The 23,702-nt window shown below is 39.6% G+C and overlaps 1 protein-coding gene across 1 annotated transcript in view; it reads left to right on the top strand.

Annotated features, from left to right (window-relative positions):
- Positions 1-230: 230 nt before the first annotated feature.
- CDKL3 (cyclin dependent kinase like 3) overlaps positions 231-23,702 on the top strand; it is a 72,732-nt gene continuing 49,260 nt past the window's right edge. Inside the window, exons 1-3 of the mRNA XM_036752796.1 lie at positions 231-317; positions 1,262-1,447; positions 5,547-5,741. Of these exons, the coding sequence (XP_036608691.1) occupies positions 1,283-1,447; positions 5,547-5,741 (360 nt within the window). The 5' untranslated portion in view covers positions 231-317; positions 1,262-1,282. The remainder of the gene's footprint in view (positions 318-1,261; positions 1,448-5,546; positions 5,742-23,702) is intronic.

Raw genomic sequence — 23,702 nt, 5'->3', positions numbered from 1 at the left:
CGTGGCTCTCCCCCACAGCCACACCTACCGGCCTCCCCAGGGTCGGGGCAAGGCCAGGCCGCGGCTCACCTTCTTTACTCTTCTGTCCCTCTCTGCTTGCCGTTCCGAACCAGGTGGGCTCAAGAAGCTTCCGGTCCTGCGCGCGCCGTGTTCCGTCCCCGCCCTGCCGGCGTTGCCGTGGTAGCGGGTGGTCGGGCAGGCTGGCAGGGCGAGGCAGGTTCTCGCGGCCGGGCTGGGGCTGGGGCTGCGACTGCTCGGAGCCAGGCCCGTGGGGCCGCAGGATGGGCTGAGGCAGCGGCGGCGGCTGCCCTGACCAGGTCAACGGCGGGGCGGAGCGGAGGGGGCATGCTGCAGCCGGGCCAGGCCGGGCCGGGGCCTGGGAAGCGCGGGTTTGATGAGGGGGATGGAGAATTGAGGCAGTGTAGGAGCATAGGTAATGGGAGATTATTCCGGCGGGGCACAGGAGGGAAAACTTGGGGCTGAGGTCTCTGGGGGACCAGGTCATACCGTGACCCGTGAGGGGATTGAGGCTTCTGGGACCTTCATGAGGGAGGTTCTGACCGGGGGTGGAGACGGCGATGTGGGGAGCGGAGTATAAGGGTCTTACTTAGGGGGATCCACCCTGGAGGCTGGTAAGGGAGTGAGACTTGCTGGTGGGGAGGAGAAGGCGGGCTCCTGGAGGACTGAGACCTGCCCAAGGGCTGAGTTGGGGGAGCAGAGACCTAGATGGGCATGCGCAAGGGGGAGTGGGTTGGCATTCGGGACCTTCCAGATTGGGGAAGGTCCTATAAAGAGTATAGGGAGGAGGTTCGAGGAATCTCAGGTTTGTTGGGGAAGGGTAAATATGGGAGTCCCATGTTTGATGAGGAAGGACTGAAGTACCATAAATCCCCAGGTGCTGAAGGGGATTGTATCCGACTTTGTGTTGGAACCCCAAGTTGGATGGGGGGGCGATTGAAGGCATATGAAAAATGCAGTTAGGAATTACGCGTGTAATGGTGACAGAATCTCAAGGTTAAGAGGAGATCCTGTGGTAGTGTCCCTGAAGAAAAGCAGAAACTCTGGGAAGGGAGAAAACTTTTGCATTTTCCTTTATTCCTCTTGTATTTGAGCCCAGATATTTCTAAATACTCAAAATCCTTTTGTTTTCTATAGGAATAACTTCAGGGTGCAAATAGATTTGTACTAGAAATAGATTTCCGGCCTGGAGCAAATACAGATATGAACATTTGTGTTTTTTTTCCTCTTTATTTCCCTGAAGAACTAGAAACCAGTCTTGAAAATGGAGATGTATGAAACTCTTGGAAAAGTGGGAGAGGGAAGTTATGGAACAGTCATGAAGTGTAAACATAAGGATACTGGGCAGATAGTGGCCATTAAGATATTTTATGAAAAACCGGAAAAATCTGTCAACAAAATTGCAATGAGAGAAATAAAGTTTCTAAAGGTTCGCTTCTTTTGCCTTAATTGCTATGTAAGTCAAGAGAAATGGCTAGGAAATAAAGGTTGTTTCCTTATTAGGATATTTCGATAAATTATGTGCTGTTTGTATGTATATACATGCACTAGTATAAAAAGGAGGTGGTATATAAATCTTATTGTTTGCCTTTTATGATTTATGGGAAAAACTATAGAGAAATTTTAGAAAGTAGGTATTTTGAAATTATAACACATGTAGCATATGCATTCACAAAAATTCAAGTTTTTAAAGACTTTTATTAAAAAATCATTCAGATTAAGCAATTGAAAGTGCACAACTCTTTGTCCACAAAAACAGTGAAGGAAGATTCAATCCTTATTCTCCAGGAACTTAACAGTTAAAGGGGACATATTTAGATAGATAAATAACAATTCAGGTTAATAATGTGTAGATGTCAAATGAGTTATACAAACAATGCGTGCCATAAGAAGGGGTTCTTAGGAGCCCTGTGGTTTGGGAAGGGTTCAATTAGAATTTGAGTTGGATATTATAGGTTGGATAGGATTTAGATAAGTAGAGAAGGGTAGGTATTTCTGGCCAGGGTAACCACAAGAGAGCAGGTAGGGAGATAGGAATGTATAGAAGGTAAATCATTTTCTGTAGGTGAGTAAGAGAAGATAGGTTGGAGAGATAGATTGAGGCCAGATTATGGAGGACCTTGAAATTTCATGCTAAGGTTCTTTGAGTAGGGACAAAAACATACGAAGTAATAGCATCAGAAGAATTTAACCAGACTTGATGGCTGCCAAAGGTAATTATTTGCAGTTCTTAAGGTTTTAAAAAAGTGCTTTACATTCCTTAAGTAATGCAAATCCCTATTTTAGAGAAGAGGAAATAGGCTTAAATAAGAGGTTTTCACCAAGGTCATACCAGGAGGCAATGACAGAGTCAGAAATCTAATCCAAATCTTTTGACCCCCAAGTCCAGTGTTCCAAAGCTTCTGGCCAAAATGACTGGGGGAATTGTGGCATTACTACTGTCTAGGAATAACTAGTTTGAAGGGGAAAATGAGTTCAGTTTTAGATTCCTTGTATTTGAAGTTTGCTTATCCAGTTTTGAGATGGGAAAAGACTTAGATCTGCATAGAAATCATAAAATCATGAAAACATGGAGGAAAAAATTAGATGAGAGAAGGGCATAATTGTAGTGTGTGAACCTTGACCACCTGTAATGCCTAAAATACTTATGCATATATTCCATTTATTAGGATATGAAGTGGAAGGGTGAAGCAAAACTCCCTGAGTTTTGTTTAGAGGGTGGTTTTTCTTTTTAAAACATTTAAGAATACCATTTTCTAGTTTAGATATTTATTTTAATTTGAGCTATATATAGAACATAGATAATGATCCCCTATTAAGGAGGCAGTTTTTTCTTTATCTTATACAAAGATACTATTTTTGCCTCTTGTGGATCTACATTGTTTTTCAGTCATGTCCATATCTTTGTGACCCCATTTGGGGTTTTCCTGGCAAAGATACTGGAGTGGTTTGCCATTTCCTTCTCCAGTATGTGGATCTAAATTAGATATGACCAATTTTGTAAGAAGAAAGGTATAGGTATTTTCTGCCCTAAATAAATGATTTATTCTATACAGTGAAAAGGGGAATCGAGTTGGTATCATTTTGTAGAGAATACAAGAGACAGTATAAAATGCTGGCCTTGGAGTCAGAAAGATCTAGATTCAAATCCTACTACTGAAACTAGCTGTATGACTCTGGGCAAGTCATTTAAATTTGGTGATCCTAAGACTTCTTTAGTAAGTCATGTAACACTAGGTTCTTACAGTGAAGTTCTTATATTTTTAAGACCTCTTTTGTTATTGTAATAGGTGCTAATTCAAAACTGTGTGCTCTTAGTGAAAATAGCCCTTATTACTATCATACTTAGGTAGAAATAGAACTCTTCCCAAAGAAAATGCTTTTGTCTGTCTTGTTTTTTCTTTGTGGTATGGCAGCTGGTTATTTTTTCTGTTTTGTTATTTGGAAAAAAATGACCAGTTTGTCACAAGTCTGAAGGCATTTGTGGAAATGTGTATTAATGTCATGACTTAAATAAAAATATTATTTTGAGACACCTCAAATGTGTTATCTCTGATTTGCTTATTTCTAGCATGACTTTAGCTTGATGTCATTGAATGTTAGAGTGCTTTATAGTTTGAACTAGATAGAATTCTTATTTAAAATCTTAATTCACTGATAATTTGAACTAAACCTAATTTCTGTGAAGAGATGTAATGACTTCTATAAAAGCTCCTTGAAACATCATTAGTAGGTGTGTTTCTATGGAGCACAACTATGATCTATACAGAAAAAAATAATAATAGAACTAGGATTTAAAAAAAGGAAGTTGCATGTTTTTGATTTCATTGTAATGTTTAGAGAAAATTTGACCACTTGTTCTGGATAATCTACTTGTCGTTTATCTATTCTTTTAAAACATCCTTGTTTTCATTACCTTTGTCTTTTACATAAGAGTGGCCCAGAAGTCTGAGTATGGTTTTAAACTTTCGTAAAACTTGCACAAAATTGCACTCAGACTTTTCGGCCAGCTGGTAAAATAAAAACCGAGCTGGAAACTATTATTCTTTTGGTTTAGTGGTTTATGTTGTAGTGATCAGAAGTTTATTCTTTTTACTGCTATCCTTATGATGCCAGACCTTGCCAACTTGGGACCTGGGATAAGAAATTAAAAAAATAAAAAACCAGAACTTTAAAGAGATTTTTGAAATGTTTGTCTTTTAGTCACATTAAATGAACTGAAAGGGTGAAATTGCATAAGACCCCAATTTAAAGTAGTTTTTAAAAATCCACATGCCCCTTGGAATAAATATAAATATTTTATCGTGAAATGTTTAATAATCTGATAAATGTAACTTTAAAATGTACCTCTTTCAACTAGAGTTAAGAGTTTTGGTAAAATTGGGACAGAATATTACCACATAAAATTTTTTGCCTTATAGAATTGGTAATTCAACTTATTACTGTAATTTAGGGTTTATAGCCCAAGATAGTATTTGTTGCAGGTCAAAAGCCAGTCAAAACAAAATAGGCTTGCTATATTTTAATGTTGGAAACAATAAAATGTTTACTGTAGGGTATGAGTTTTTTTTCTGTTAGGGAAATAAGTGATTAGCTAAGGAGCTTTCACCTCAATAAAAGTAAGCGTTTGAGTATATGAGTTGAGTTGAAATATACTGTTATCTCAGATGACTGAGCATTAAATGAATTATCCTTATTTTTGCTTTCTAAACGATTTGAGAGAGAACATTTTTGATACTCTGAATAAATTTAAGTGAAAGATAGGGTTTTGAGAAATCTCGGTACAAAATCAAGATGGTTCTTATCATAGAAAGTATTTTGTATGTTTAGTTGAGTAATGTAGACATATGTCAGTGTACCACCCATAGATAGTTTCACAAATTTCCATTAAGTTCCTACAGTTATGTTTAAATTATGTGCACACATCTAAAGTAAAAATTTCTTATGAGAAGTCTTTAGGCATCTTTAATTCTCTTGCATTTTGGTAGTTTATTTGGCTGACTAACCAATACTACTTCTATTGTTTTTAAGTATTCAGGACCTAGTGTCTAAGTGAGGTTACAATAACTGGTGTTTCTGTACCACATAGGCACCAAACAGTACAATTGATTGTTTCTGTAATCTCTACTGTGTCATTGAAATCAGTCTAAAATTGTAAGCTGCACTGCTATGAAAGCTTTTATTTACCACCATTTAGTAAAGATGTTGAATTGGCTTATGAGTAGAACTTAAAAGTTGGCATTAATACTCTTTAACAGTTTACCAAATATTAACATCAGCTTACTTCTGACTGTAGTTATCTTGGAAAAGGCAGATGTGAAAAACTGAAGCATTATATTGACAAGGAGATACTGCTTTGAACTAAAGAAGATCCTTGAACCAAAATTCCTTTAATTTATGACTCTCAAGTTGAAATACTAGAGGAAAAGTGATAATATTTTAACCTTGATTCAATATTGTATAGGGCTTCTATACAAGTTATGGTACTTGGAATAATTTCTGAAAACCTTTTTTTCTTTTGTTAATAGCAATTTCGTCATGAAAACCTGGTCAATCTGATTGAAGTATTTAGACAGAAAAAGAAAATTCATTTGGTATTTGAATTTATTGATCACACAGTTTTAGATGAATTACAGCATTATTGTCATGGACTTGAGAGTAAACGACTAAGAAAATATCTCTTCCAGATCCTTCGAGCAATTGAATATCTTCACAACAATAATGTAAGTGCTTCATAGTAAACCAACATAATTTTAGGCTTACTATAAACATCCTCATGCTATTTAAAAGCTTGTTTGTCATTAAATTTAATTTGCTAATGTTTACTTGATGATCATAATAAGATTAAGTAACTGGGTTGGAAACCATTGAGAACCTGATACAAATAAGTAGAAGACTACAATCAAGGGCCTTATATTTGGGGATCTAGAATGCATACCCAAGACAAAAGACCAAAACAATTAAGTGTAAGAAGTAAGAAAAGTTAAAACTGGGAGCATTCATAGGTTCAAGAAGAACAGGTGAAGACAAAATAACATTTTCTTTTTTTGACAGATGTATTAGACTGGCGGGTCAGGGGAATGCCTAGATTTTAGCAAGGCATTTGAAAAGCAATCCTTGTGAACAAAATGGAAAGATGTGAGGTAGATGTAGTGAAGTTAGACGGAATTGTAACTGATCAAATGAAGTCAAAAAAGTAGTGAGTAATGAAATGTTATGGAGGGAGATGTCTAGTGGAGTTTGCTGGTAATAAATAGATGCTCAGACCTATGCTAGTCAACCTTTTTTATCAATGACATGGGTGAAGGCATAGATAGGATACTTAGAGAATTTCCACATGACATCAAACTGATATAAACATGTCATTGTAGAATTGGGATTCAAAAATCTAAATACTGTCTCTGATAATGTAAAAATATCTGATAATATTTCAACTTCAATTCAGTAACTTTAGGTCTTGTATACAAGTTAGTGTGCTTCAAGCAGTTTCTGAAAACCTTTTTTCTCTTAAGAAAAGTTTTCAGAAATGAAATCAAACTAAAAATGATAAAAAAATGAGTTAAGTCTAACAAATTCAAAATCCTTTATTTGTGGAATTGATTTTTTGAATCAAAGTACAGAATGGAGGAAGTGTGTCTGTCAATCAACAAGCATTTATTAAGCCTTTATTATAGGCCATGCATAGTAATAAGATATAGGGATGCAAAATTTGATAAGAAGATGTGGGAGGTTAGTAGACTTAGGAGGTTAATATAAATCAACAATGTAATGTCAGCCCAAACTAACACTGTCACAGACCACATTTATGGAATTATACTGTTCAGAATATGGGAGATGATGATCCCACCATATTCTGCCCATATTCAAATCACATCTGGAATATTTTGTTTGGTTCTAAGTGATGAAGTGTAGGAAGCATGTTACTAAACTTCAGATGCATCCAGAGGAGGGTGAGAAATCATGATGGGTGATGAGATGGCTAAAGACCTTGATATTTGACGTGACATCAATGAAAAGAATTGTGGATGTTTAGTCTAGAGAAGAGAAGACTTAAGGGTGAGAGCATGATAATTACCTTCAAATATTTGGAAACTTGTCATGTGGAAGAAGGATGATATTTTTTCTGCTTGGTCCTGGAGGGCAGAATTGAAAGCAGTGGCTACAAGGTCCAGAGGTAGAGAGGTGATTTGCATACAAAGAAAAACTTCCTGACAATTAGAGCTGTCCGAAAGTGGAATGGGTTGCCTCTGGGATTATTGAGTTCTCTATCACTGTATGTCTTCATAGGAGACTGGATAACCACTTTTGGAGGATGTTATAGAGGGGATTCCTGTTCAGGTACAGATTGGATTAAGTGACCTCTGATTACTCTTCTGATTCTGATTCTGAGTACTTATTAATGTGCAAATTGAAGACATGGGGGACTAAGGTGTTCTCAATACAAGAATGTACAGTGAGGGGTGCAGAGCCAAGACAGTGGCTGGAAAGCAGGGACTTGCTTAAGCTCTCCCCCAGATCCCTCCAAACACCTGTAAAAAATGGCTCTGAACAAATTCTGGAGCTGCAGAACCCATGAAATAGCAGAGGGAAGCTGGTCTCCAGCCCAGGATAGCTTGGATGGTTGCTGGGAAGGGACTATCGCACAGTAATGGGACCAGGACAGACCAGACCGGGAGCCAGCTGGAGCAGGCGTTAGGGCCATGAATCACTGAGCTATAGCAGTTACCACACTTCTCAACCCACAAACGCCAAAGACCACCGAGCAGGTTAGTGGGAAAACTGCTTGATCAGGGTGAGAGCAGTCCAGCTCCAGCCTTGGTGGTGGTGGAGGTGGTGTGGCAGTGGCAGTGGCAGCAGCAAGAAGCTCCTGCGGCTGCTTCCAGAGCTCCAGCCTCAGCTGCTTCTGGTGCCCCTGGCCCGTGCAGTAGGAGGAATTGAGGGGTGGATCAGAGTGGGACTGCAGGGAGCACTTGGCTGGTGCAGAGGCAGGGTTCTCTTGCTGTGCCCTGCTTGGATCTGAGTTGTGGTCCTGGCTGGTGGTTCTTGGGGGAGAAGGAGTGCTGGTGTGGCAGAGCTTGTGGCGATGGTGGAGTAGAAGTCGCTTTGAAAATAGCAGCATAGCCCCTAAAGCTTGGGACAAAGTACTCTCTACAAGCAGTCATGTCCTGACAAAAAGCTCAAAGGTCAAGTTGTTGGCTGGGAACATGACCAGGCAGTGAAAACCATCTCAGACTCAAACTCAAACTCTAGATTCCTTTTTTGGTGACAAAGAAGATCAAAACATACAGCCAGAAGAAGTCAACAAAGTCATAGAGCCTACATCAAAAGGCTCCAAGAAAAATATGAATTGGTCTCAGGTCATGGAAGAGCTTAAAAAGGATTTGGAAAAGCAAGAGAAATACAGGAAAAAATTGGGAAGAGAAATGATAGAGATGCAAGAAAATCATGAAAAACAAGTCAATGACTTCCTAAAGGAGACCCAAAAAAATACTGAAGAAAATAACACCTTAAAAAACAGACTAACTCAAATAGCAAAAGAGCTCCAAAAAGCCAATGAGGAGAAGAATGCCTTGAAAAGCATAATTAGCTAAATGTAAAAGGAAGCATATTCTCTAACATCCCATTATCTCCTTTTCCTTCCTCTTGCCTGCCCACTCACTCCAATCAATCGACCATTCCATCCCAACAACCTGTTTAACAAGTTATTTATACCCAATATCTCTGTTTTCTCATCACCCACTCTTTCTTTGCCAGTCCTTGGCAATTTTACTTTTCCCCTCCCCACTAACACTTTTCAAAGATCAGCAATAATCTAATATGGCAATTTTTTTATTCAGTCTTTATGCTTCTTGACTTACCTCCTGGATGAACACTGCTTTGGATTTAGAAATTATACGTTTTTCTAATTCTCCGGTTTCCTATTCTCATCCTGGTGATTCTGAACTCTGGCTGCTAAAGTACAAGCCTTGTTTCCTATCTCCAATTACCTGTTCCCTCCCATCCTACTCAGTTATTCTCTTCTCCCTGCCCCACCCCCCATGTCCACGTTCAGATCCACCTACCACTTACACTGTGCTGCCTGGAATGACTTCTCTATAGTTAAGAAGCATGCTTTTATCTTAAACATTTTCCTTTCTCACTCTTTCCATCTTTTGACCCTCACTGAGACCTGGCTTGCTCCTGTGATAATATCCCTGGACACCCCTTCCAGTATTAATTTCATTCATATCTCCTAACTCACTGGTTATGGTGGATGGGAGAGTCAGAATACTCAGACTTCCTCTATCACCATCACGCAGCAACTTTTCCTCCGCTGAGGTTCACACTGCTCAAATTTATTGCCCAATCCAGATAGTTCCTCAATCTAGTAAATGCCCATGAACCATCTGTAGTAGCAAGGCAATAATCACAATGTAGATGATAATTGTAATTATGCCTACGTAGTTCTCTGTATTGCAAAATATAAGAGACTCTACATAGAAGGTAGAAGAAGTAAACCATTTATTAAGACACCAGAGAACCAGGTCCCAAAACCAGTAAGTCCAACTCATCCAAGCAGCAAACAAATTCCAGAACCAGTAAGTACACTTTATCATAACAGCAGAGAATCAAAAACATGACATCACGGCAGGGAGCCAAACCATCCCATAACCTTCCTGCCCCCTGCTGGGGCCTTGCCACCAACAATCACAGCACAGCTAGCACATCTGCTCTCTCTCCCTCATTTCCTCTGACATACTTTCCTTTTCCTCTCAGCAAGCTCCTCCCACCACATGTGACTTAGGCTTCCTGTGATATAAGCAGGTCATACGGCCTATTACTGGGTGAGAAAGATCTTCAAATCTAAATTGATATTAAATGTGGCCCCATTCATTACATAGATCAATGAGGAATCAATAGGAGTTTTGGGTTAACTGGTGTCAGCAGAACTTTGCAACAATAGAACAGGGATAACACAAAACAATCATATAAAACAATATCAGTCCCTTCTCAAACGAATGGGGCTCAAAATCTTGGGGTAAGGGGCGATTGTCTCGTCCTCCATAGCTTCTTCCTGCTGACATTGGACACAGAGCTGTCCCTGCCGCAAGAGATCAAGAGTTCTATTCAAGAGGCCAGTTCTTGAGCAAGCTGGCATCTGGAACTCGGTTGATGCCAGGTCCAGGGGTGACATCCGAACACATCAGAGGGTGACATCAGACTTAAGCCATCAGGCATATACAGGTGGATGGTACTAAGCCTGCAGGAAACACATATAGCAAACAAATTTAACAGACAAAAGTCAAAAAGAAACAAAGAAGCTATCATAGCCTCATTCACGATAGAATACATGAGTCAAGGATACAATTTGATAGTCATTTTCTTCTGGATAAGCAATAAATTACAGTATTATCTTTCCTGTGTGCTGTAATTTCTGTAGCTTTTGGAACATTGTCTGGCTTCCGTTTTAGACATACTTTAGCTCACCATTTTATTCTGTCAGTGGAAACAAACCCTTCCATTCCTCTACTAGCTTTTTGGAAGGAGGGTCAGTTTCCACAAGGGGTATGGTTTCACAAGGAATAATAATCACTTGAATTCTATCATTTTTACAAAACCATATAGGTTCACCTAAATTTTGGAATGCCACAACAGTTTCTCCTTGATAATTAGAATCTGTCACTCCAGCCAATACATGTATTTCTTGAGTTGCTAATCCTGATTTAGGTAGTATCCATCCAAAATGATTTTTAGGGATTCTCATACATATCCCAGTAGAGATTTTTCTTATCTCTTTTCTATCCAACCAAAAGTCCTCTAAACAATGTAAATTATGTCCTGCCGAACCAGATATTCCTGGATATGGTGGTGGGACATCTTCCCTTACAGTCCAATACTCAACATTTGGGATCTTATGTGTTTGCTATTTTCTAATTTGCAGATTTGAGGTCATCATTCTGGCTAGAGATATACTTCCTCCTAGTGGTCTATTATTCATATTACATAAAGCAGTGAACAAATTATCTTTCCAATGTTGATACGAATTATTAGAACTTAAGTTCTTTAACTGTTCTTTCAATAATCGATTCATTCTTTCAATTAACCCAGATGCTTGTGAATAATATGGAATATGACATATCCACTCTATATTGTTCAATACACAATATCTCTTCATCTCATTACCTTTGAAATGTGACCCATTGTCACTTTGAATCTGCATTGGGGTTCCCAAATATAGACTTATGATATCTAGCGTTTTACAGGTGTTTTTCTGGGTTGCATTCTCATAAGGACAAGCCACTAGTACACCTGAATACATGTCAACACAAATACATACAAATTTACATCCTTTATCTTGGGGTAGTGGTCCATTGTTATTTATCTGCCAGATTTGGGCTGGAACTTTTCCCCTCGCTATTTCTCCAGTTACTACCCGAGGAACAGTTTGTTCCTTTTCCAATTGACATGTATGACATTTCCTCTTCTACTTGCTTTAACAATGAATTAGAGATACTAATACCTCGATCTTGTGCCCACTGGTGTGTGGTCTGGACCCCTAAATGGCTGGCCATTTGGTGGACCCATTTTGCTAGTACCAGATCATCAGTTGGTGTCAGAGTAGGGACAATATGTTCAGTAGCAATCTTTGCTAGTTGATCAGCATGTGCATTGTACTCATGCTGTGGCGTAATGAGGGCCACGTGAACATCTTCATGACAAACTGACAAATTAGTAACCAAAGATATGTCCCATATATCTTCCCATAATTCTTTGCCCCAAACTTGTTTACCATGAATTTCCCAGTTTTGATTTTTCCACATGGGCATCCATGTAGCTAACCCATTAGCTACCACCCATGAATCAGTGAATATATGATACTGTCTGCTTGATGTACTGCCATAAGTTCAGCATATTGACTACTTCCACCTATCCCAGTACTTTCCAAAGTTCTCTGACTACATAGGTTATAGGCTACTGCTTTCCAGTGTCTTTTATGGCCCAAATATTTTGCTGTCCCACCAGTAAACCATGCATGTTTCTTCTGTTCTTCAGTTAATCTATCATATCCATCATTCCATTTTACCAAGGACTGTAGCAACTGTTGCTTTGGTTCAGGGGGTTTATCATTTCCCTCAATGTCTATGCTTGCTATAGATTCATGTAGAGTAGAAACTCTACTTTTGCCTGTTTTTGATCTATTCTGAATATACCATTTCCATTTAATTATGCTAGCCTCTTGTGCATGTCCGATTCTGTGAGAAGCTGGAGTACTCATTACCCACCTTATAATCAGGATTCCAGCCCTTAATATCACTTCATGGCCCAGAGTCAGTTGTTCATTCTCTACCAAAGCCCAATATGCAGCTAACAACTGCTTTTCAAAAGGTGTATATTGTATTCCAGATGAAGGTAGTTTCCTAGACCAAAATCCTAAGGGTACATTTTGGCTTTGTTGTTTTTTTGCCATAAACTCCAGTTTGCATAGTCATCTTACACAGTCACTTGTAATTCTACCAGACCACTTTGCATAGGCCATAAATCCAGAGCCAATTGTATAGTAGCTTTGGCTTCTTCAAAAGCTTTACTCTGTTTAAGTCCCTTATCAAATTCATACTTTTTCCTAGTAACTTTATGTAAGTGTTTGAAAATCTGTCCCAAATATGGAATGTGGTGCCTCCAATATCCAAACAGTCCTATAAACTTTTGGGCCTCTTTCTTATTGGTGGGGATAGGAATATCTTGAATCTTTTGTCGGGCTTGTGGGAGAATTCCTCACAGTCCCTTATTCCATTGTATACCCCCAAATTTTACAATTTGAGCTGGCCCTTGAGTCTTTGCTGGGTTAATTTCTCATCCTTTGCTTTTCATATGCTCAGTTAATAGTGTCAAACTCTTTGCCACTTCTTTTACATTTTTACCCTGTATCATAATATCATCTATGTAGTGGGTAAGCTGTACACTAGGCAACTTTAATTCATCCAAATGTTCAGCCACAATCCCATGACAAAATAGTTGGGCTATGCAGATATCCTTGTGGTAATTGGGTAAAAGTATATTGTTGGCCCTGCCATGTGAAAGTAAACTGGTCCCATTGTTTAGAATCTGTTGGAATCGTAAAGAAAGCATTGGCTAAATCAATAACTGCATACCAAGTTCCATAGTTCTGGATCCTTTCTATTAAGGTAACAGTATCTGGAACAGAGGCATACAAGGGAGGAGTTATTTTGTTCAATTATCTATAATCCGCTGTCATTCTCTATGTTCCATCTGACTTTTGTCCTGGCCAGACAGGGTTATTCCATCATGTGGTTGTAGGAACTAACACTCCTGCCTCAACATACTCCTTAATAGTATTGGCAATTTCATCTTGACCACCTGACACATGATACTGCTTCAAAGTAATTACTTTAAAAAGTTCATGTAAAGTGATTGAGTCCATTTTTACTTTTCCTACTAACAGTGTATTAATTCCTATCTTCCTTACTGCAAATTGATATCTCCCCTCAGGCAAATTCATTCATGCCTCTCAGTATATCTATTCCAGTAATGTATTCAGGAATGTGTACAATGACCGTGGTATATTCTTTCTTTGGCAATTATCCAGTTTTCATCATTAGTTTAACTTGTCTGGCTGATATTTCAGCCCCTCCCAGTCCTGTGATGGCAGTAGGAGTTCCATGCCTGAACTTGTCAGGATTTCCATAAATTAAGGTGGCCTCTGCCCTAGTGTCAATCAATGCCCTAGTTACAGTATTTAATCCATTTTTCCAACATATAGTCAGATTAATATGTGATCTGTAATCCCATCTGAGTGTTTCTTTAAACTGGGGCTTGGCCTATTTCCTAGTCTCCCTGAAGGTGTAACTCATTTGGATACATGGGTTCAAGATCTGTAGGATTTGTAGGGGCAGTTCTTACTTCTCTATTCCATCTGCTATTAAGCCCCTTATCTTGGTACATTTTGCATAGCTCATTACTTGGAATACCATCTATTCTTTCAAAATCCCCCCTGCTCTCAATACAGCAGTAAACATTTCTTGTCACTCTATTCTGATGTTCAATCCACCGGATATTCACCCTTCTTTCTTGTGGAAATTTATCTTTTCACCAGTCTCTTAAGTTGCTTAGCTGTCAAATCTTATCTAGTACCTCCAAAAGAGGGTGCCCTACCTCCCTAATTAGCAGAGTCAGAATTAGGTGTTTATAAGTAGGAGGAGCTGTCTTAACTGTCAAATTTCTATGAGAGACTCCCAAGGGAGTATCATAGTATGCATCTGCATTTCCCATTGTAATAGTAGTCTTCATTACCTCCTCCTTTAACTTTCTCATACAGTTCCTAAGTAAATACCAGGGCATATCTGCACTGGGCCACATAGAATCAGTGGGATACTCTAGTTACACCCCTCTGCAGCTAAAGCTCACAGGCTAATTGTCCTCTTACCCCCTTGCAGACGATAATCCCTAAAAACTTGCTGTACAAAAGGATTCTGACTAATGCTTATGATTTTCATACAGTCCACACTATCTACAGATACTCCTGTGGCACCTTCATCACTGATTCTCACAATCCAAGATGTTAACAGTTCTCCCATTCCTTGGGTAAACCTACTCAAGATGTCTGTGATTTCCTGCTGTGTAAAATCCTCCCAAACTTCCCTGAATGCTGTATTATTTTCTTGGGTTTCTTGCCTCCTTTGCAATATGGGGCGCCCTTCCGTCGGAGAAGCCTGGTCTGACATTGTATAATTCTTTGGCTCAGGAGCATCATGCCACAAAGTGTCATTTCTTGCCTCAGTTCCTAATATTGTTTCATTCTCTCCTGACTCTCTTCACCTGTCACCATGGCAACAAGACTGACAGCTAGACTCGACCTGGACCAAACTCAATTGCACTTTTGATCTCCTTGGCTTCCTCTTTCTTCTAGCCAAATTGATAGCAAAATTAGTCGATTCCTGAACAATCATCTGTTCTTCTGCCACCTGAGATTCCCCATCTTGCTGTGGCATAGAAATATTCTCATTTGAGCTAGCCTATTTTCTTTGCATCTGAGTTTTCTCTTTTAACAATCTGTCCATTTTTTTATAGATCAAACAATAAGCTGACAGCAATATCCAGCCTCCCCTAGAAAGTACTGTTGGCAATTCTCTCCCTGGCTTAAGTTTAATTTCTTGCAAACATCTCTCCAAATCTCTAGGTTCTCCCCTCTGTAACTTCTGTTCCCAGTTTTCACACAGCCCTATTCCTTTTGTTTTCTTCAGTTTTTTAATTTGTTTAATATATTTAGTTTTCAGCATTGATTTTCACAAGAGTTTGAATTACAAATTTTCTCCCCATTTCTACCCTCCCGCCCACTCGAAGATGGCATATATTCTGGTTGCCCCATTCCCCAGTCAACCCTCCCTTGTCCCCCAACTCCCCTCAAATCCCCTTTTCCCTTCCTTTCTTGTAGGGCAAGATAAATTTCTACAACCCATTGCCTGTGTATCTTATTTCCTAGTTGCATGCAAAAACTTTTTTTTGTTTGTTTTTGAACATCTGTTTTTAAAACTTTGAGTTCCAAATTCTCTCCCTTCTTCCCTCCCCACCCACCCTCCCTAATAAGGCAAGCAACTCAGGATAGGCCACATGTGTATCATTATGTAAAAACCTTCCACAATACTCATGTTGTGAAAGACTAACTATATATTGCTCCTTCCTAACCTATCCCCCTTTATTGAATTTTCTCCCTTGATCCTGTCCGTTTTCGAAAGTGTTTGTTTTTGATTACCTCCTCCCCCTATCTGCCCTCCCTTCTATCATCCCCCCTTTTTTATCTTCTTCCTCCTTCTTTCCTGTGGGGTAAAATACCCAATTGAGTGTGTATGATATTCCCTCCTCAGGTGAAATCCAATGAGAGCAAGATTCACTCATTCCCCTTCACCTGCCCCCTCTTCCCTTCCTACAGAACGGCTTTTTCTTGCCACTTTTATGAGAGATAATTTACCCCGTTCTCTCTCTCCCTTTCTCCCTCTCTCAGTATATTCCTCTCTCATGCCTTAATTTGATTTTATTTTTTTAGATATCATCCCTTCATATTCAACTCATCCTGTGCCCTCTGTCTACACACACACACACACACACACACACACACACACACACACACACATATGTACATGCATACACACATATCTATACATACCCATATATATATATACACACACACACACACACAGACATATATACATATATATATACATACATATATGCATATTCCCTTCAGCTACCCTAATACTGAGGTCTCATGAATCATACATATCATCTTTCCAAGTAGGAATGTAAACAAAATAGTTCAATTTTAGTAAGTCCTGTGCAATTTCTTTTTCTCATTTACCTTTTCATGATTCTCTTGATTATTGTGTTTGAAAGTCAAATTTTCTGTTTAGCTCTGGTCTTTTCACTGAGAAAGCTTGAAAGTCTTCTGTTTTGTTGAAAGTCCATGTTTTGCCTTGGAGCATGATACTCAGCTTTGCTGGGTAGGTGATTCTTGGTTTTGATCCTAGCTCCATTGACCTCCAGAATATCGTATTCCAAGCCCTTCTATCCCCTAAGGTAGAAGCTGCTAGATCTTGTGTTATCATGATTGTGTTTCCACAATACTCAAATTGTTTCTTTCTGGCTGCTTGCAGTATTTTCTCCTTGGCCTGGGAGCTCTGGAATTTGGCAACAATATTCCTAGGAGTTTTCTTTTTGGGATCTTTTTGAGGAGGCAATGGGTACATTCTTTCAATTTCTGTTTTACCCTCTGGCTCTAGCATTTCAGGGCAGTTCACCTTGATAATTTCTTGAAAGATGATATCTAGGCTCTCTTTTTGATCATGGCTTTCAGGTAGTCCAATAATTTTTAAATTATCTCTCCTGGATCCATTTTCCAGGTCAGTGGTTTTTCCAGTGAGATAGTTCACATTGTCTTCTACTTTTTGATTTCTTTGGTTCTGTTTTATAATATCTTGATTTCTCATAAAGTCACTAGCTTCCACTTGCTCCAGTCTAATTTTTAAGGTAGTATTTTCTTCAGTGGTCTTTTGGACCTCCTTTTCCCTTTGGCTAATTCTGCCTTTTAAGGCATTTTTCTCCTGATTGGCTTTTTGGAGCTCTTTTGCCATTTGAGTTAGTCCTTTTTAAGTTGTTTTTTTTTCTTCAGTATTTTTTTGGTTCTCCTTTAGCAAGTCATTGACTTGTTTTTCATGGTTTTCTCTCATCATCCTCATTTCTCTTCCCAATTTTTCCTCTACTTCCCTAACTTGCTTTTGCAAATCCTTTTTGAGCTCTTCCATGGCCTGAGACCAGTTCACATTTTTCTTGGAGGCTTTTGATGTAGGCTCTTTGACTTTGTTGACTTGTTCTGGCTGTATATTTTGGTCTTCTTTGTCACCAAAGACAGATTCCAAAGTCTGAGACTGAATCTGAGTGTGTTTTCTCTGCCTGGCCATGTTCCCAGCCAACTTACTTGACTCTTGAGTTTTTCATCAGGGTATGACTGCTTGAAGAGTAGAGAGTACTTTGTTCCAAACTTGAGGGGATGCACTGTTATTTTCAGAGCTATTTCTGTACAGCCAGCTCTGCCACACCACCACTCCTCCTTCCCCAATAATCACCAACCTGGACCTGATGAAAATCTTAAGTGGGCTCTGCACTCCTGCTCTGATCCTCCACTTAATTCCTCCCACCAGGTGGGCCTGGGGCCAGAAGCAACTGCAGCTGCAGTTCTGTAGCTGCACCACCCTCGCTACCCCCGGGGCAGTGGTCGAACAGCGAACTCCTTTCACTCTGTCCCCCGCAGCTTTTCCCACTAACCTTCTCTGTTGTCTTTGGTGTTTGTGGGTTGAGAATTCTGGTAACTGCCACAGCTCACTGACTCAGGGCGCTAGGGCTTGTTCCGCCTGGCTCCTGGTCTAGTTGGTCCTGCCACTGCCCATGCTGATCTCCGCTCCCAGCTCTGTGTGCTATAGATCTCACCCAGTGACCATCCAGGTTGTCCTGGGCTGGAGCCCTGCCTCCCTCTGCTATTTTGTGGGTTCCGCAGTTTTAAAATTTGTTCAGAGCCATTTTTTATAGGTTTTTGGAGGGACCTGGTAGGGAGCTCACATAAGTCCCTGCTTTCCGGCCGCCATCTTGGCTCCACCCCCCTGCCAGCCCTATTCCTTTAGCCCATTCCCTTGCTAGAGAGGAATAAGGTACCTCATCTCATCCTGGGATAAACATTTCTTCCTCTAAAACCCTTCTACCTCCAAATAGAGATCTTATACCTTGTGATCCCATCCTCCTAGTCACCAAATGTACTAGCAAGACAATAATCACAATATAGATGATAATCATAATTATGGCTATGTAGTTATCGCAAAGTATAAGACTCTCTGTATAGAAGGTAGAAGAAGTAAACCATTTATTCAGACACCAGAGAACCAGGTCCCCAAACCAATAAGTCCAACCCATCCAAGCAGCAAACAAATTCCAGAACCAGTAAATACACTTTTATCATAACAGCAAAGAATCTAAAACATGACATCACTGCAGGGAGCCAAGCGATCCTATAAGCTTCCTGTCGCCTTCTGGGGCCTTGCCACCAACAATCACTCACAGCACAACTAGCACGTTTGCTCTCTTTCCCTCAGTTCTAATTTGCTCTCTCCCTCATTTCCTCTGACATACTTTTCTTTTCCTCTCAGCAAGCTCCTCCCACCACATGTGACTTAGGCTTCCTGTGATGTAAGCAGGTCACATGGTCTATGACTGAGTGGGAAAGATCTTCAAATCTAAATTGTTATCATACTATCATTTCATTCCACGTCAGCTACAGAGGTAGTTATACCTTTGAATTTACTATTACATATAAGTATTCCTCTACCATGTTCATGAACCCCAGAATACTTTTATCTCTTTATAATCACCATTGTATCTTTCACTTTTTCTTATGTTCCCTAACCCTGTTCTTTGACTTCACCAAGACCTTCAATCCCTATCCCTCAGTTATTTCCAGGCCATCAGCCTTACACTGGCAACGCTATTCTCCCTTCCCTATCTTGACTCTTAGTGATTGTGGCACAGTGGATGGAATGGCAGGCCTGGAGTCAGGAAGACTCATCTTACTGAGTTCAAATCTGGTCTCAGACACTTAGTAGCTGTATGACTCTGGTCAAGTCACCTAACCCTGTTTGCTTCAGTTCATCTGTAAAATGTGCTGGAGAAGGAAACAGCAAACCACTCCAGTATCTTTGCCAAATAGGGTCACGAAGAGTTGGGCATGCCTGAAAAATGACTCAGCAACAAATATTATCCTTCATACGATTTCCTTGGTCCTCCTCAGTCACCAGTTGTACCTTGCCAAACTGCAACCGTATTACATCTCTTTCACTAACCACCACTCTTTTCCTTGTTCACATGCTGCTGAACAGAGTCAGAGAAATTTCACAAAAACTCTGCTGGACCGCATTCACTACAGATCTATATTACATAACCTCAACTGGATCCTCACAACAACAAATGCCTTTTGTTGTTGTTTAGTCATTTTCAGCTGTTTCCAACTCTTCATGGAAACTCTTCTTTTTCTTGGCAGAGATATTGGAGTGGTTTGCCTTTTCCTTTTCCAGCTCATTTTACAGATGAGGAAACTGAGGCAAATAGGGTTAAGTGAGTTGCCCAGGGTCATACAGCTAGTAAGTGTCTGAGGCCAGATTTAAACTCAAGTCTTCCTGATTCCAGGCCCTACCCTCTACCCAGTGTGCCACCTAGCTGTCCTAAAGAAGACAAAAACAGGCTGAGACTTGTCCAGGATCATAGAGCTAATAAGTGGCTGTTTAGTCATTTTCAGTTGTGTGTGATTCTTGGTGACCCCATTTGGGGTTATCTTGGCAGAGATACTGGAGTGGTTTGCCATTCTTCTCTAGCTCATTTTATATATGAGGAAACAGGGTTAAGTGACTTGCCCAAGGTTCACACAGCTAGTAGGTATCGGAGGCCCATTTGAGATCAGGGAGTTGAGTCTTCCTGACTCTAGGCCCAGCACTCTATCCACTGCACCACCTAGCTTCCCCATATTCCTTTTATACCTCTCTAATCAATTTGCTTATTTAACACAGAGCTATTCCAAACCATTACACCCCTCCTCAAGCCCTCTTAGCTGAGAACTTGGCCTCACACTTCACTGAAAAAATTGACGCCACTCCCTGAGAGATCTCTGTTGTGCTGCTGCATCTCATCTCTGTCAGATATCGTCCTCTACTATCTCTCCCACCTCTATCCCTACTGAAGAAGTGACTCTTCTTCCAAAGGCAAGCTTGTGTCCTTAATCTCACCCTGTCTTCTTTAGCTGATTTTCCCATATATAATTTTCGACTTTCCTAGTCTTAACTTCTTGTCTCTTGGCTGTTTCATGACTTCTTGCAATTATTCTGATCTTTCCTCCATCCTTGAAAAATTCTCATTTGATCTGGCTCTCTCTCCTAGCCATTACCTCATATTTCTTCTGCCCTTCTTGATTAAACTTTTTGACAATGTTGTCTATACTGGGTCCCTTTGCTTCCTCTCCTGTCACTTTTAAACCCTCTTTAATATGGCTTCTGACCTCATAATTCAATTGATACTGCTCTTTCCAAAGTTACCAGTGATCCCTCTTCTTGCCAGATCTAATGGCGTTTTTTCATTCTTCATCCTTCTTGACATTTGACACTGTTGATCATCTTCTCTTCTTGACCTTTGACACTGTTGATTTTCCTCTTCTCCCCTCTCTAAGTTTTCATGACACTGAGTTCTCCTGGTTCTCCTCCTACCTGTAGTGACCACTCTTTAATAATCTTTGTTGGCTCTTCATCTAGGGCTTGCCCAGTAACTCTGAGTGTCCCCAAAGACTCTGTCCCGGGACCTCTTCTCTTCTTCCATATTATATTACTTGCTGATCTCATGAGCTCCTGTGAGTTCATTTTATCATATCTATTCAGATAATTGCCATAATGGTATATCCAGCCCTAGCCTGAGCTCCAGCTCAGCTATTATCAGTAGCCTTTTTGACTTCTCAGCCTAGATGTCCCATAGACACGTCTATGGGACTCAACATGCCTAACATAACACTTGTCTTTATCCCCAAACTCTCCCCTATTCCAAACTTCTCTGTTACTGTTGAGAGCACCACCGTTTTTCCAGTCACTGAGACTTGCAAATTTTGACCCCTCTCTTGCATTCATTCCATGTCTGTCATTCCTGCTTCCAGGAAGGTAAAACTGATGGATCACTTGAGCTTAGAAGTTATGGGCTGCAGTAGGGCTAAAGCTGATCAGATGCCTGCACTAAGTCCAGTACCAATATGTTGAGCCCCTGGGAGTAAGGGGGCCACTAGGCTGCCTATGAAAAGGTAAACTGGCTCAGGTCAGAAATGGACCAGGTCAGAACTTTCATTTTGATTGGCAGTGGAATCAGGGCCATGAGTGGCCATTGCATTTCCAGCCTGGGCAAGATAAGAAGACACCCAGTCTTCAAAAAAAAAAAAAAAGGCCTCTAAGTAGGGAAAATGCCCCACCCATTGTCTCCACTCTCAGGCACCATGTTTCATTCTTAGACAGCTCTTAATTGTTAAGAGGTTGTTTCTGACATCAATGCTACACTCTGGGACAAAACAGAACAAATCAAATTTCACTGCCAGATGACAGAGCTTAGAGTCCTTAGAGACAGCTATTATGTCATATTCATGGTTATATAGCATCGCTAAGAAAATGCTCATGTTTAAAAAGACTTTTTGTGTGTGATTGGCAACGTAAATTCTAGGGTCATTGAAGGGGCTATAATACACCATACAAAAACGCATAATACAAAGACACCATACCTCCAACCTGACTTATTCAGACAAGTTCTTTCTGAAAATTTGTTGTAAGACACTGACTTTAAATGTCACAATTTCTTAGAGAAGTTTACCTAGTGTCAAACAACCACCATGATGAAGCAGCCCAAGAAGCTTAGGAAACACTTTTACTAGCAAACATTTAATCTCTTGTCAAGTGAAATGATGGCAACTAAGGGCACTGCTAGCTCATAAACTCATTTGCAGTTCATCATGGAAGAGGATGGTACAAGACCAAAAGAATGCTATTGTCTCATAAAACAGTAAAAAAAAGAGTAGGGGGGAAAATGAGTTTATAAAGATTATCAAGCCAACTAAGTCAGATCATCACAAGAGAATTTATAGATGAAGCTAGATGGAAGATTATAGAGATGCAAAAAGGAACCAGTTTGCCAGCATGTCTATAGTGATCTGTTCTCATTGCTGATGACAATGAAATTTGCTGCATTTGGAATCCAGCCCTTCAAAACTTTTACTATATGAATAAATAGAAATGACATGAAAACATGAAGTCAAGAATAGTTGCTGGACATTAAAGAAGAATTTGATGTTAGAGGTGATAGAATTTTCAAGGCTTTCATGAAGTGATTTTTAAAATAACTCAAAAGGAAACAAGATACCAAAGGAGTGGAAAAATAACAGACATTATTACTGAAAAAGGCAACCAATTAGACCATAAGCAAATATCAACATATATGCCTAATTTTTTCAACTCTAGAAAATTTTTATGACAAGGGTCTGCATGAATCAAGAGTATCCCTGATGAAAATGGGAGATAAGGAGAAGCAGGTTTATAAAAACTATTTTGTTTAATAGAGTATGTCTTCAGGGTCACAAAATGGACAAATGTGTAGAGAATAGAAGATGCTACAGTGATGCTTATTGTTAAAATCATTTGTTTAGAGCAAAATGTTTTAAAGGGTTTTCTTCAACAAGGTACCTCCCATGCATTTGTTAAGATCATGTAAGATTCCTTGATAAATGAAACCACAGATATGACTTCGTTCAAGACTCCTATCATTATCACCATCAAGGGAGGAAGGAATATGGGTAAATGATGAGAGAATAAACTATAGTGATTTAATATTGAGAATACATTGTACCTAATGAGGTCCAGTTAAAATGTATTTGCCTAGGACTAGGGTCTTAAAACTTTGAGCACTGTGCTTTAAAATAAAAGGGAGAAGAAAGAAAACTGCCTGCATATGTCAAATTTATACTATAGAAGACAACATGTATAAGCAGAATATCAGTAGAAAATGTAACTCATAAGAAGATGCTCAAGAAAAAAATCTTAACAGTAAAAAGCTTGATCTCATATCTGTATAGGAACATTAATAGTAATAAAGAGAACTACTGATCCTAACACAAGACAAAGTTGACTTCATGGCCTTCAATAATACTTGATTGGATGGGACTCATGATTAGGATATAACTCAGGGAAAATAACTATATTTTAAAAAAAGAACAAACAAGAGGGACAATTCAGTTCAACAAACATTTAATAAGTGACTTACCATCTCCTAGGCATGGTGATAGGTGCTGGGAATACAAAAAAGTTCTTGCTTACAAGGACCTTACATTTTACTGGGTGAAAATAACATACACCAATAATTAAGTGCAAAATACATATGGTATGTTAACAAAATTCTTTTGTTGGAGGAGAGCACAAGCCTGCTTGTTGTAGGAGGTGGTACCTGAGTTATACTCTGAGGTAAATTAAGGGTTCTCTGAGGTAAAGGGGAAGAGGGAAAGCTTTCTAGGCATGGGGAAAACAGCCTGTGCAAAAGGACAGAAATGGGAGATAGAATTGCAGGTAATTGAATTTAACTGGAAC

The sequence above is a fragment of the Trichosurus vulpecula genome, chromosome 3, assembly GCF_011100635.1.
Source record: "Trichosurus vulpecula isolate mTriVul1 chromosome 3, mTriVul1.pri, whole genome shotgun sequence".
Taxonomy (NCBI): Eukaryota; Metazoa; Chordata; class Mammalia; order Diprotodontia; family Phalangeridae; genus Trichosurus; species Trichosurus vulpecula.
The sequence above is the reverse complement of the archived record's forward strand: the minus strand, read 5'-3'. Positions and strand labels throughout refer to the sequence as shown.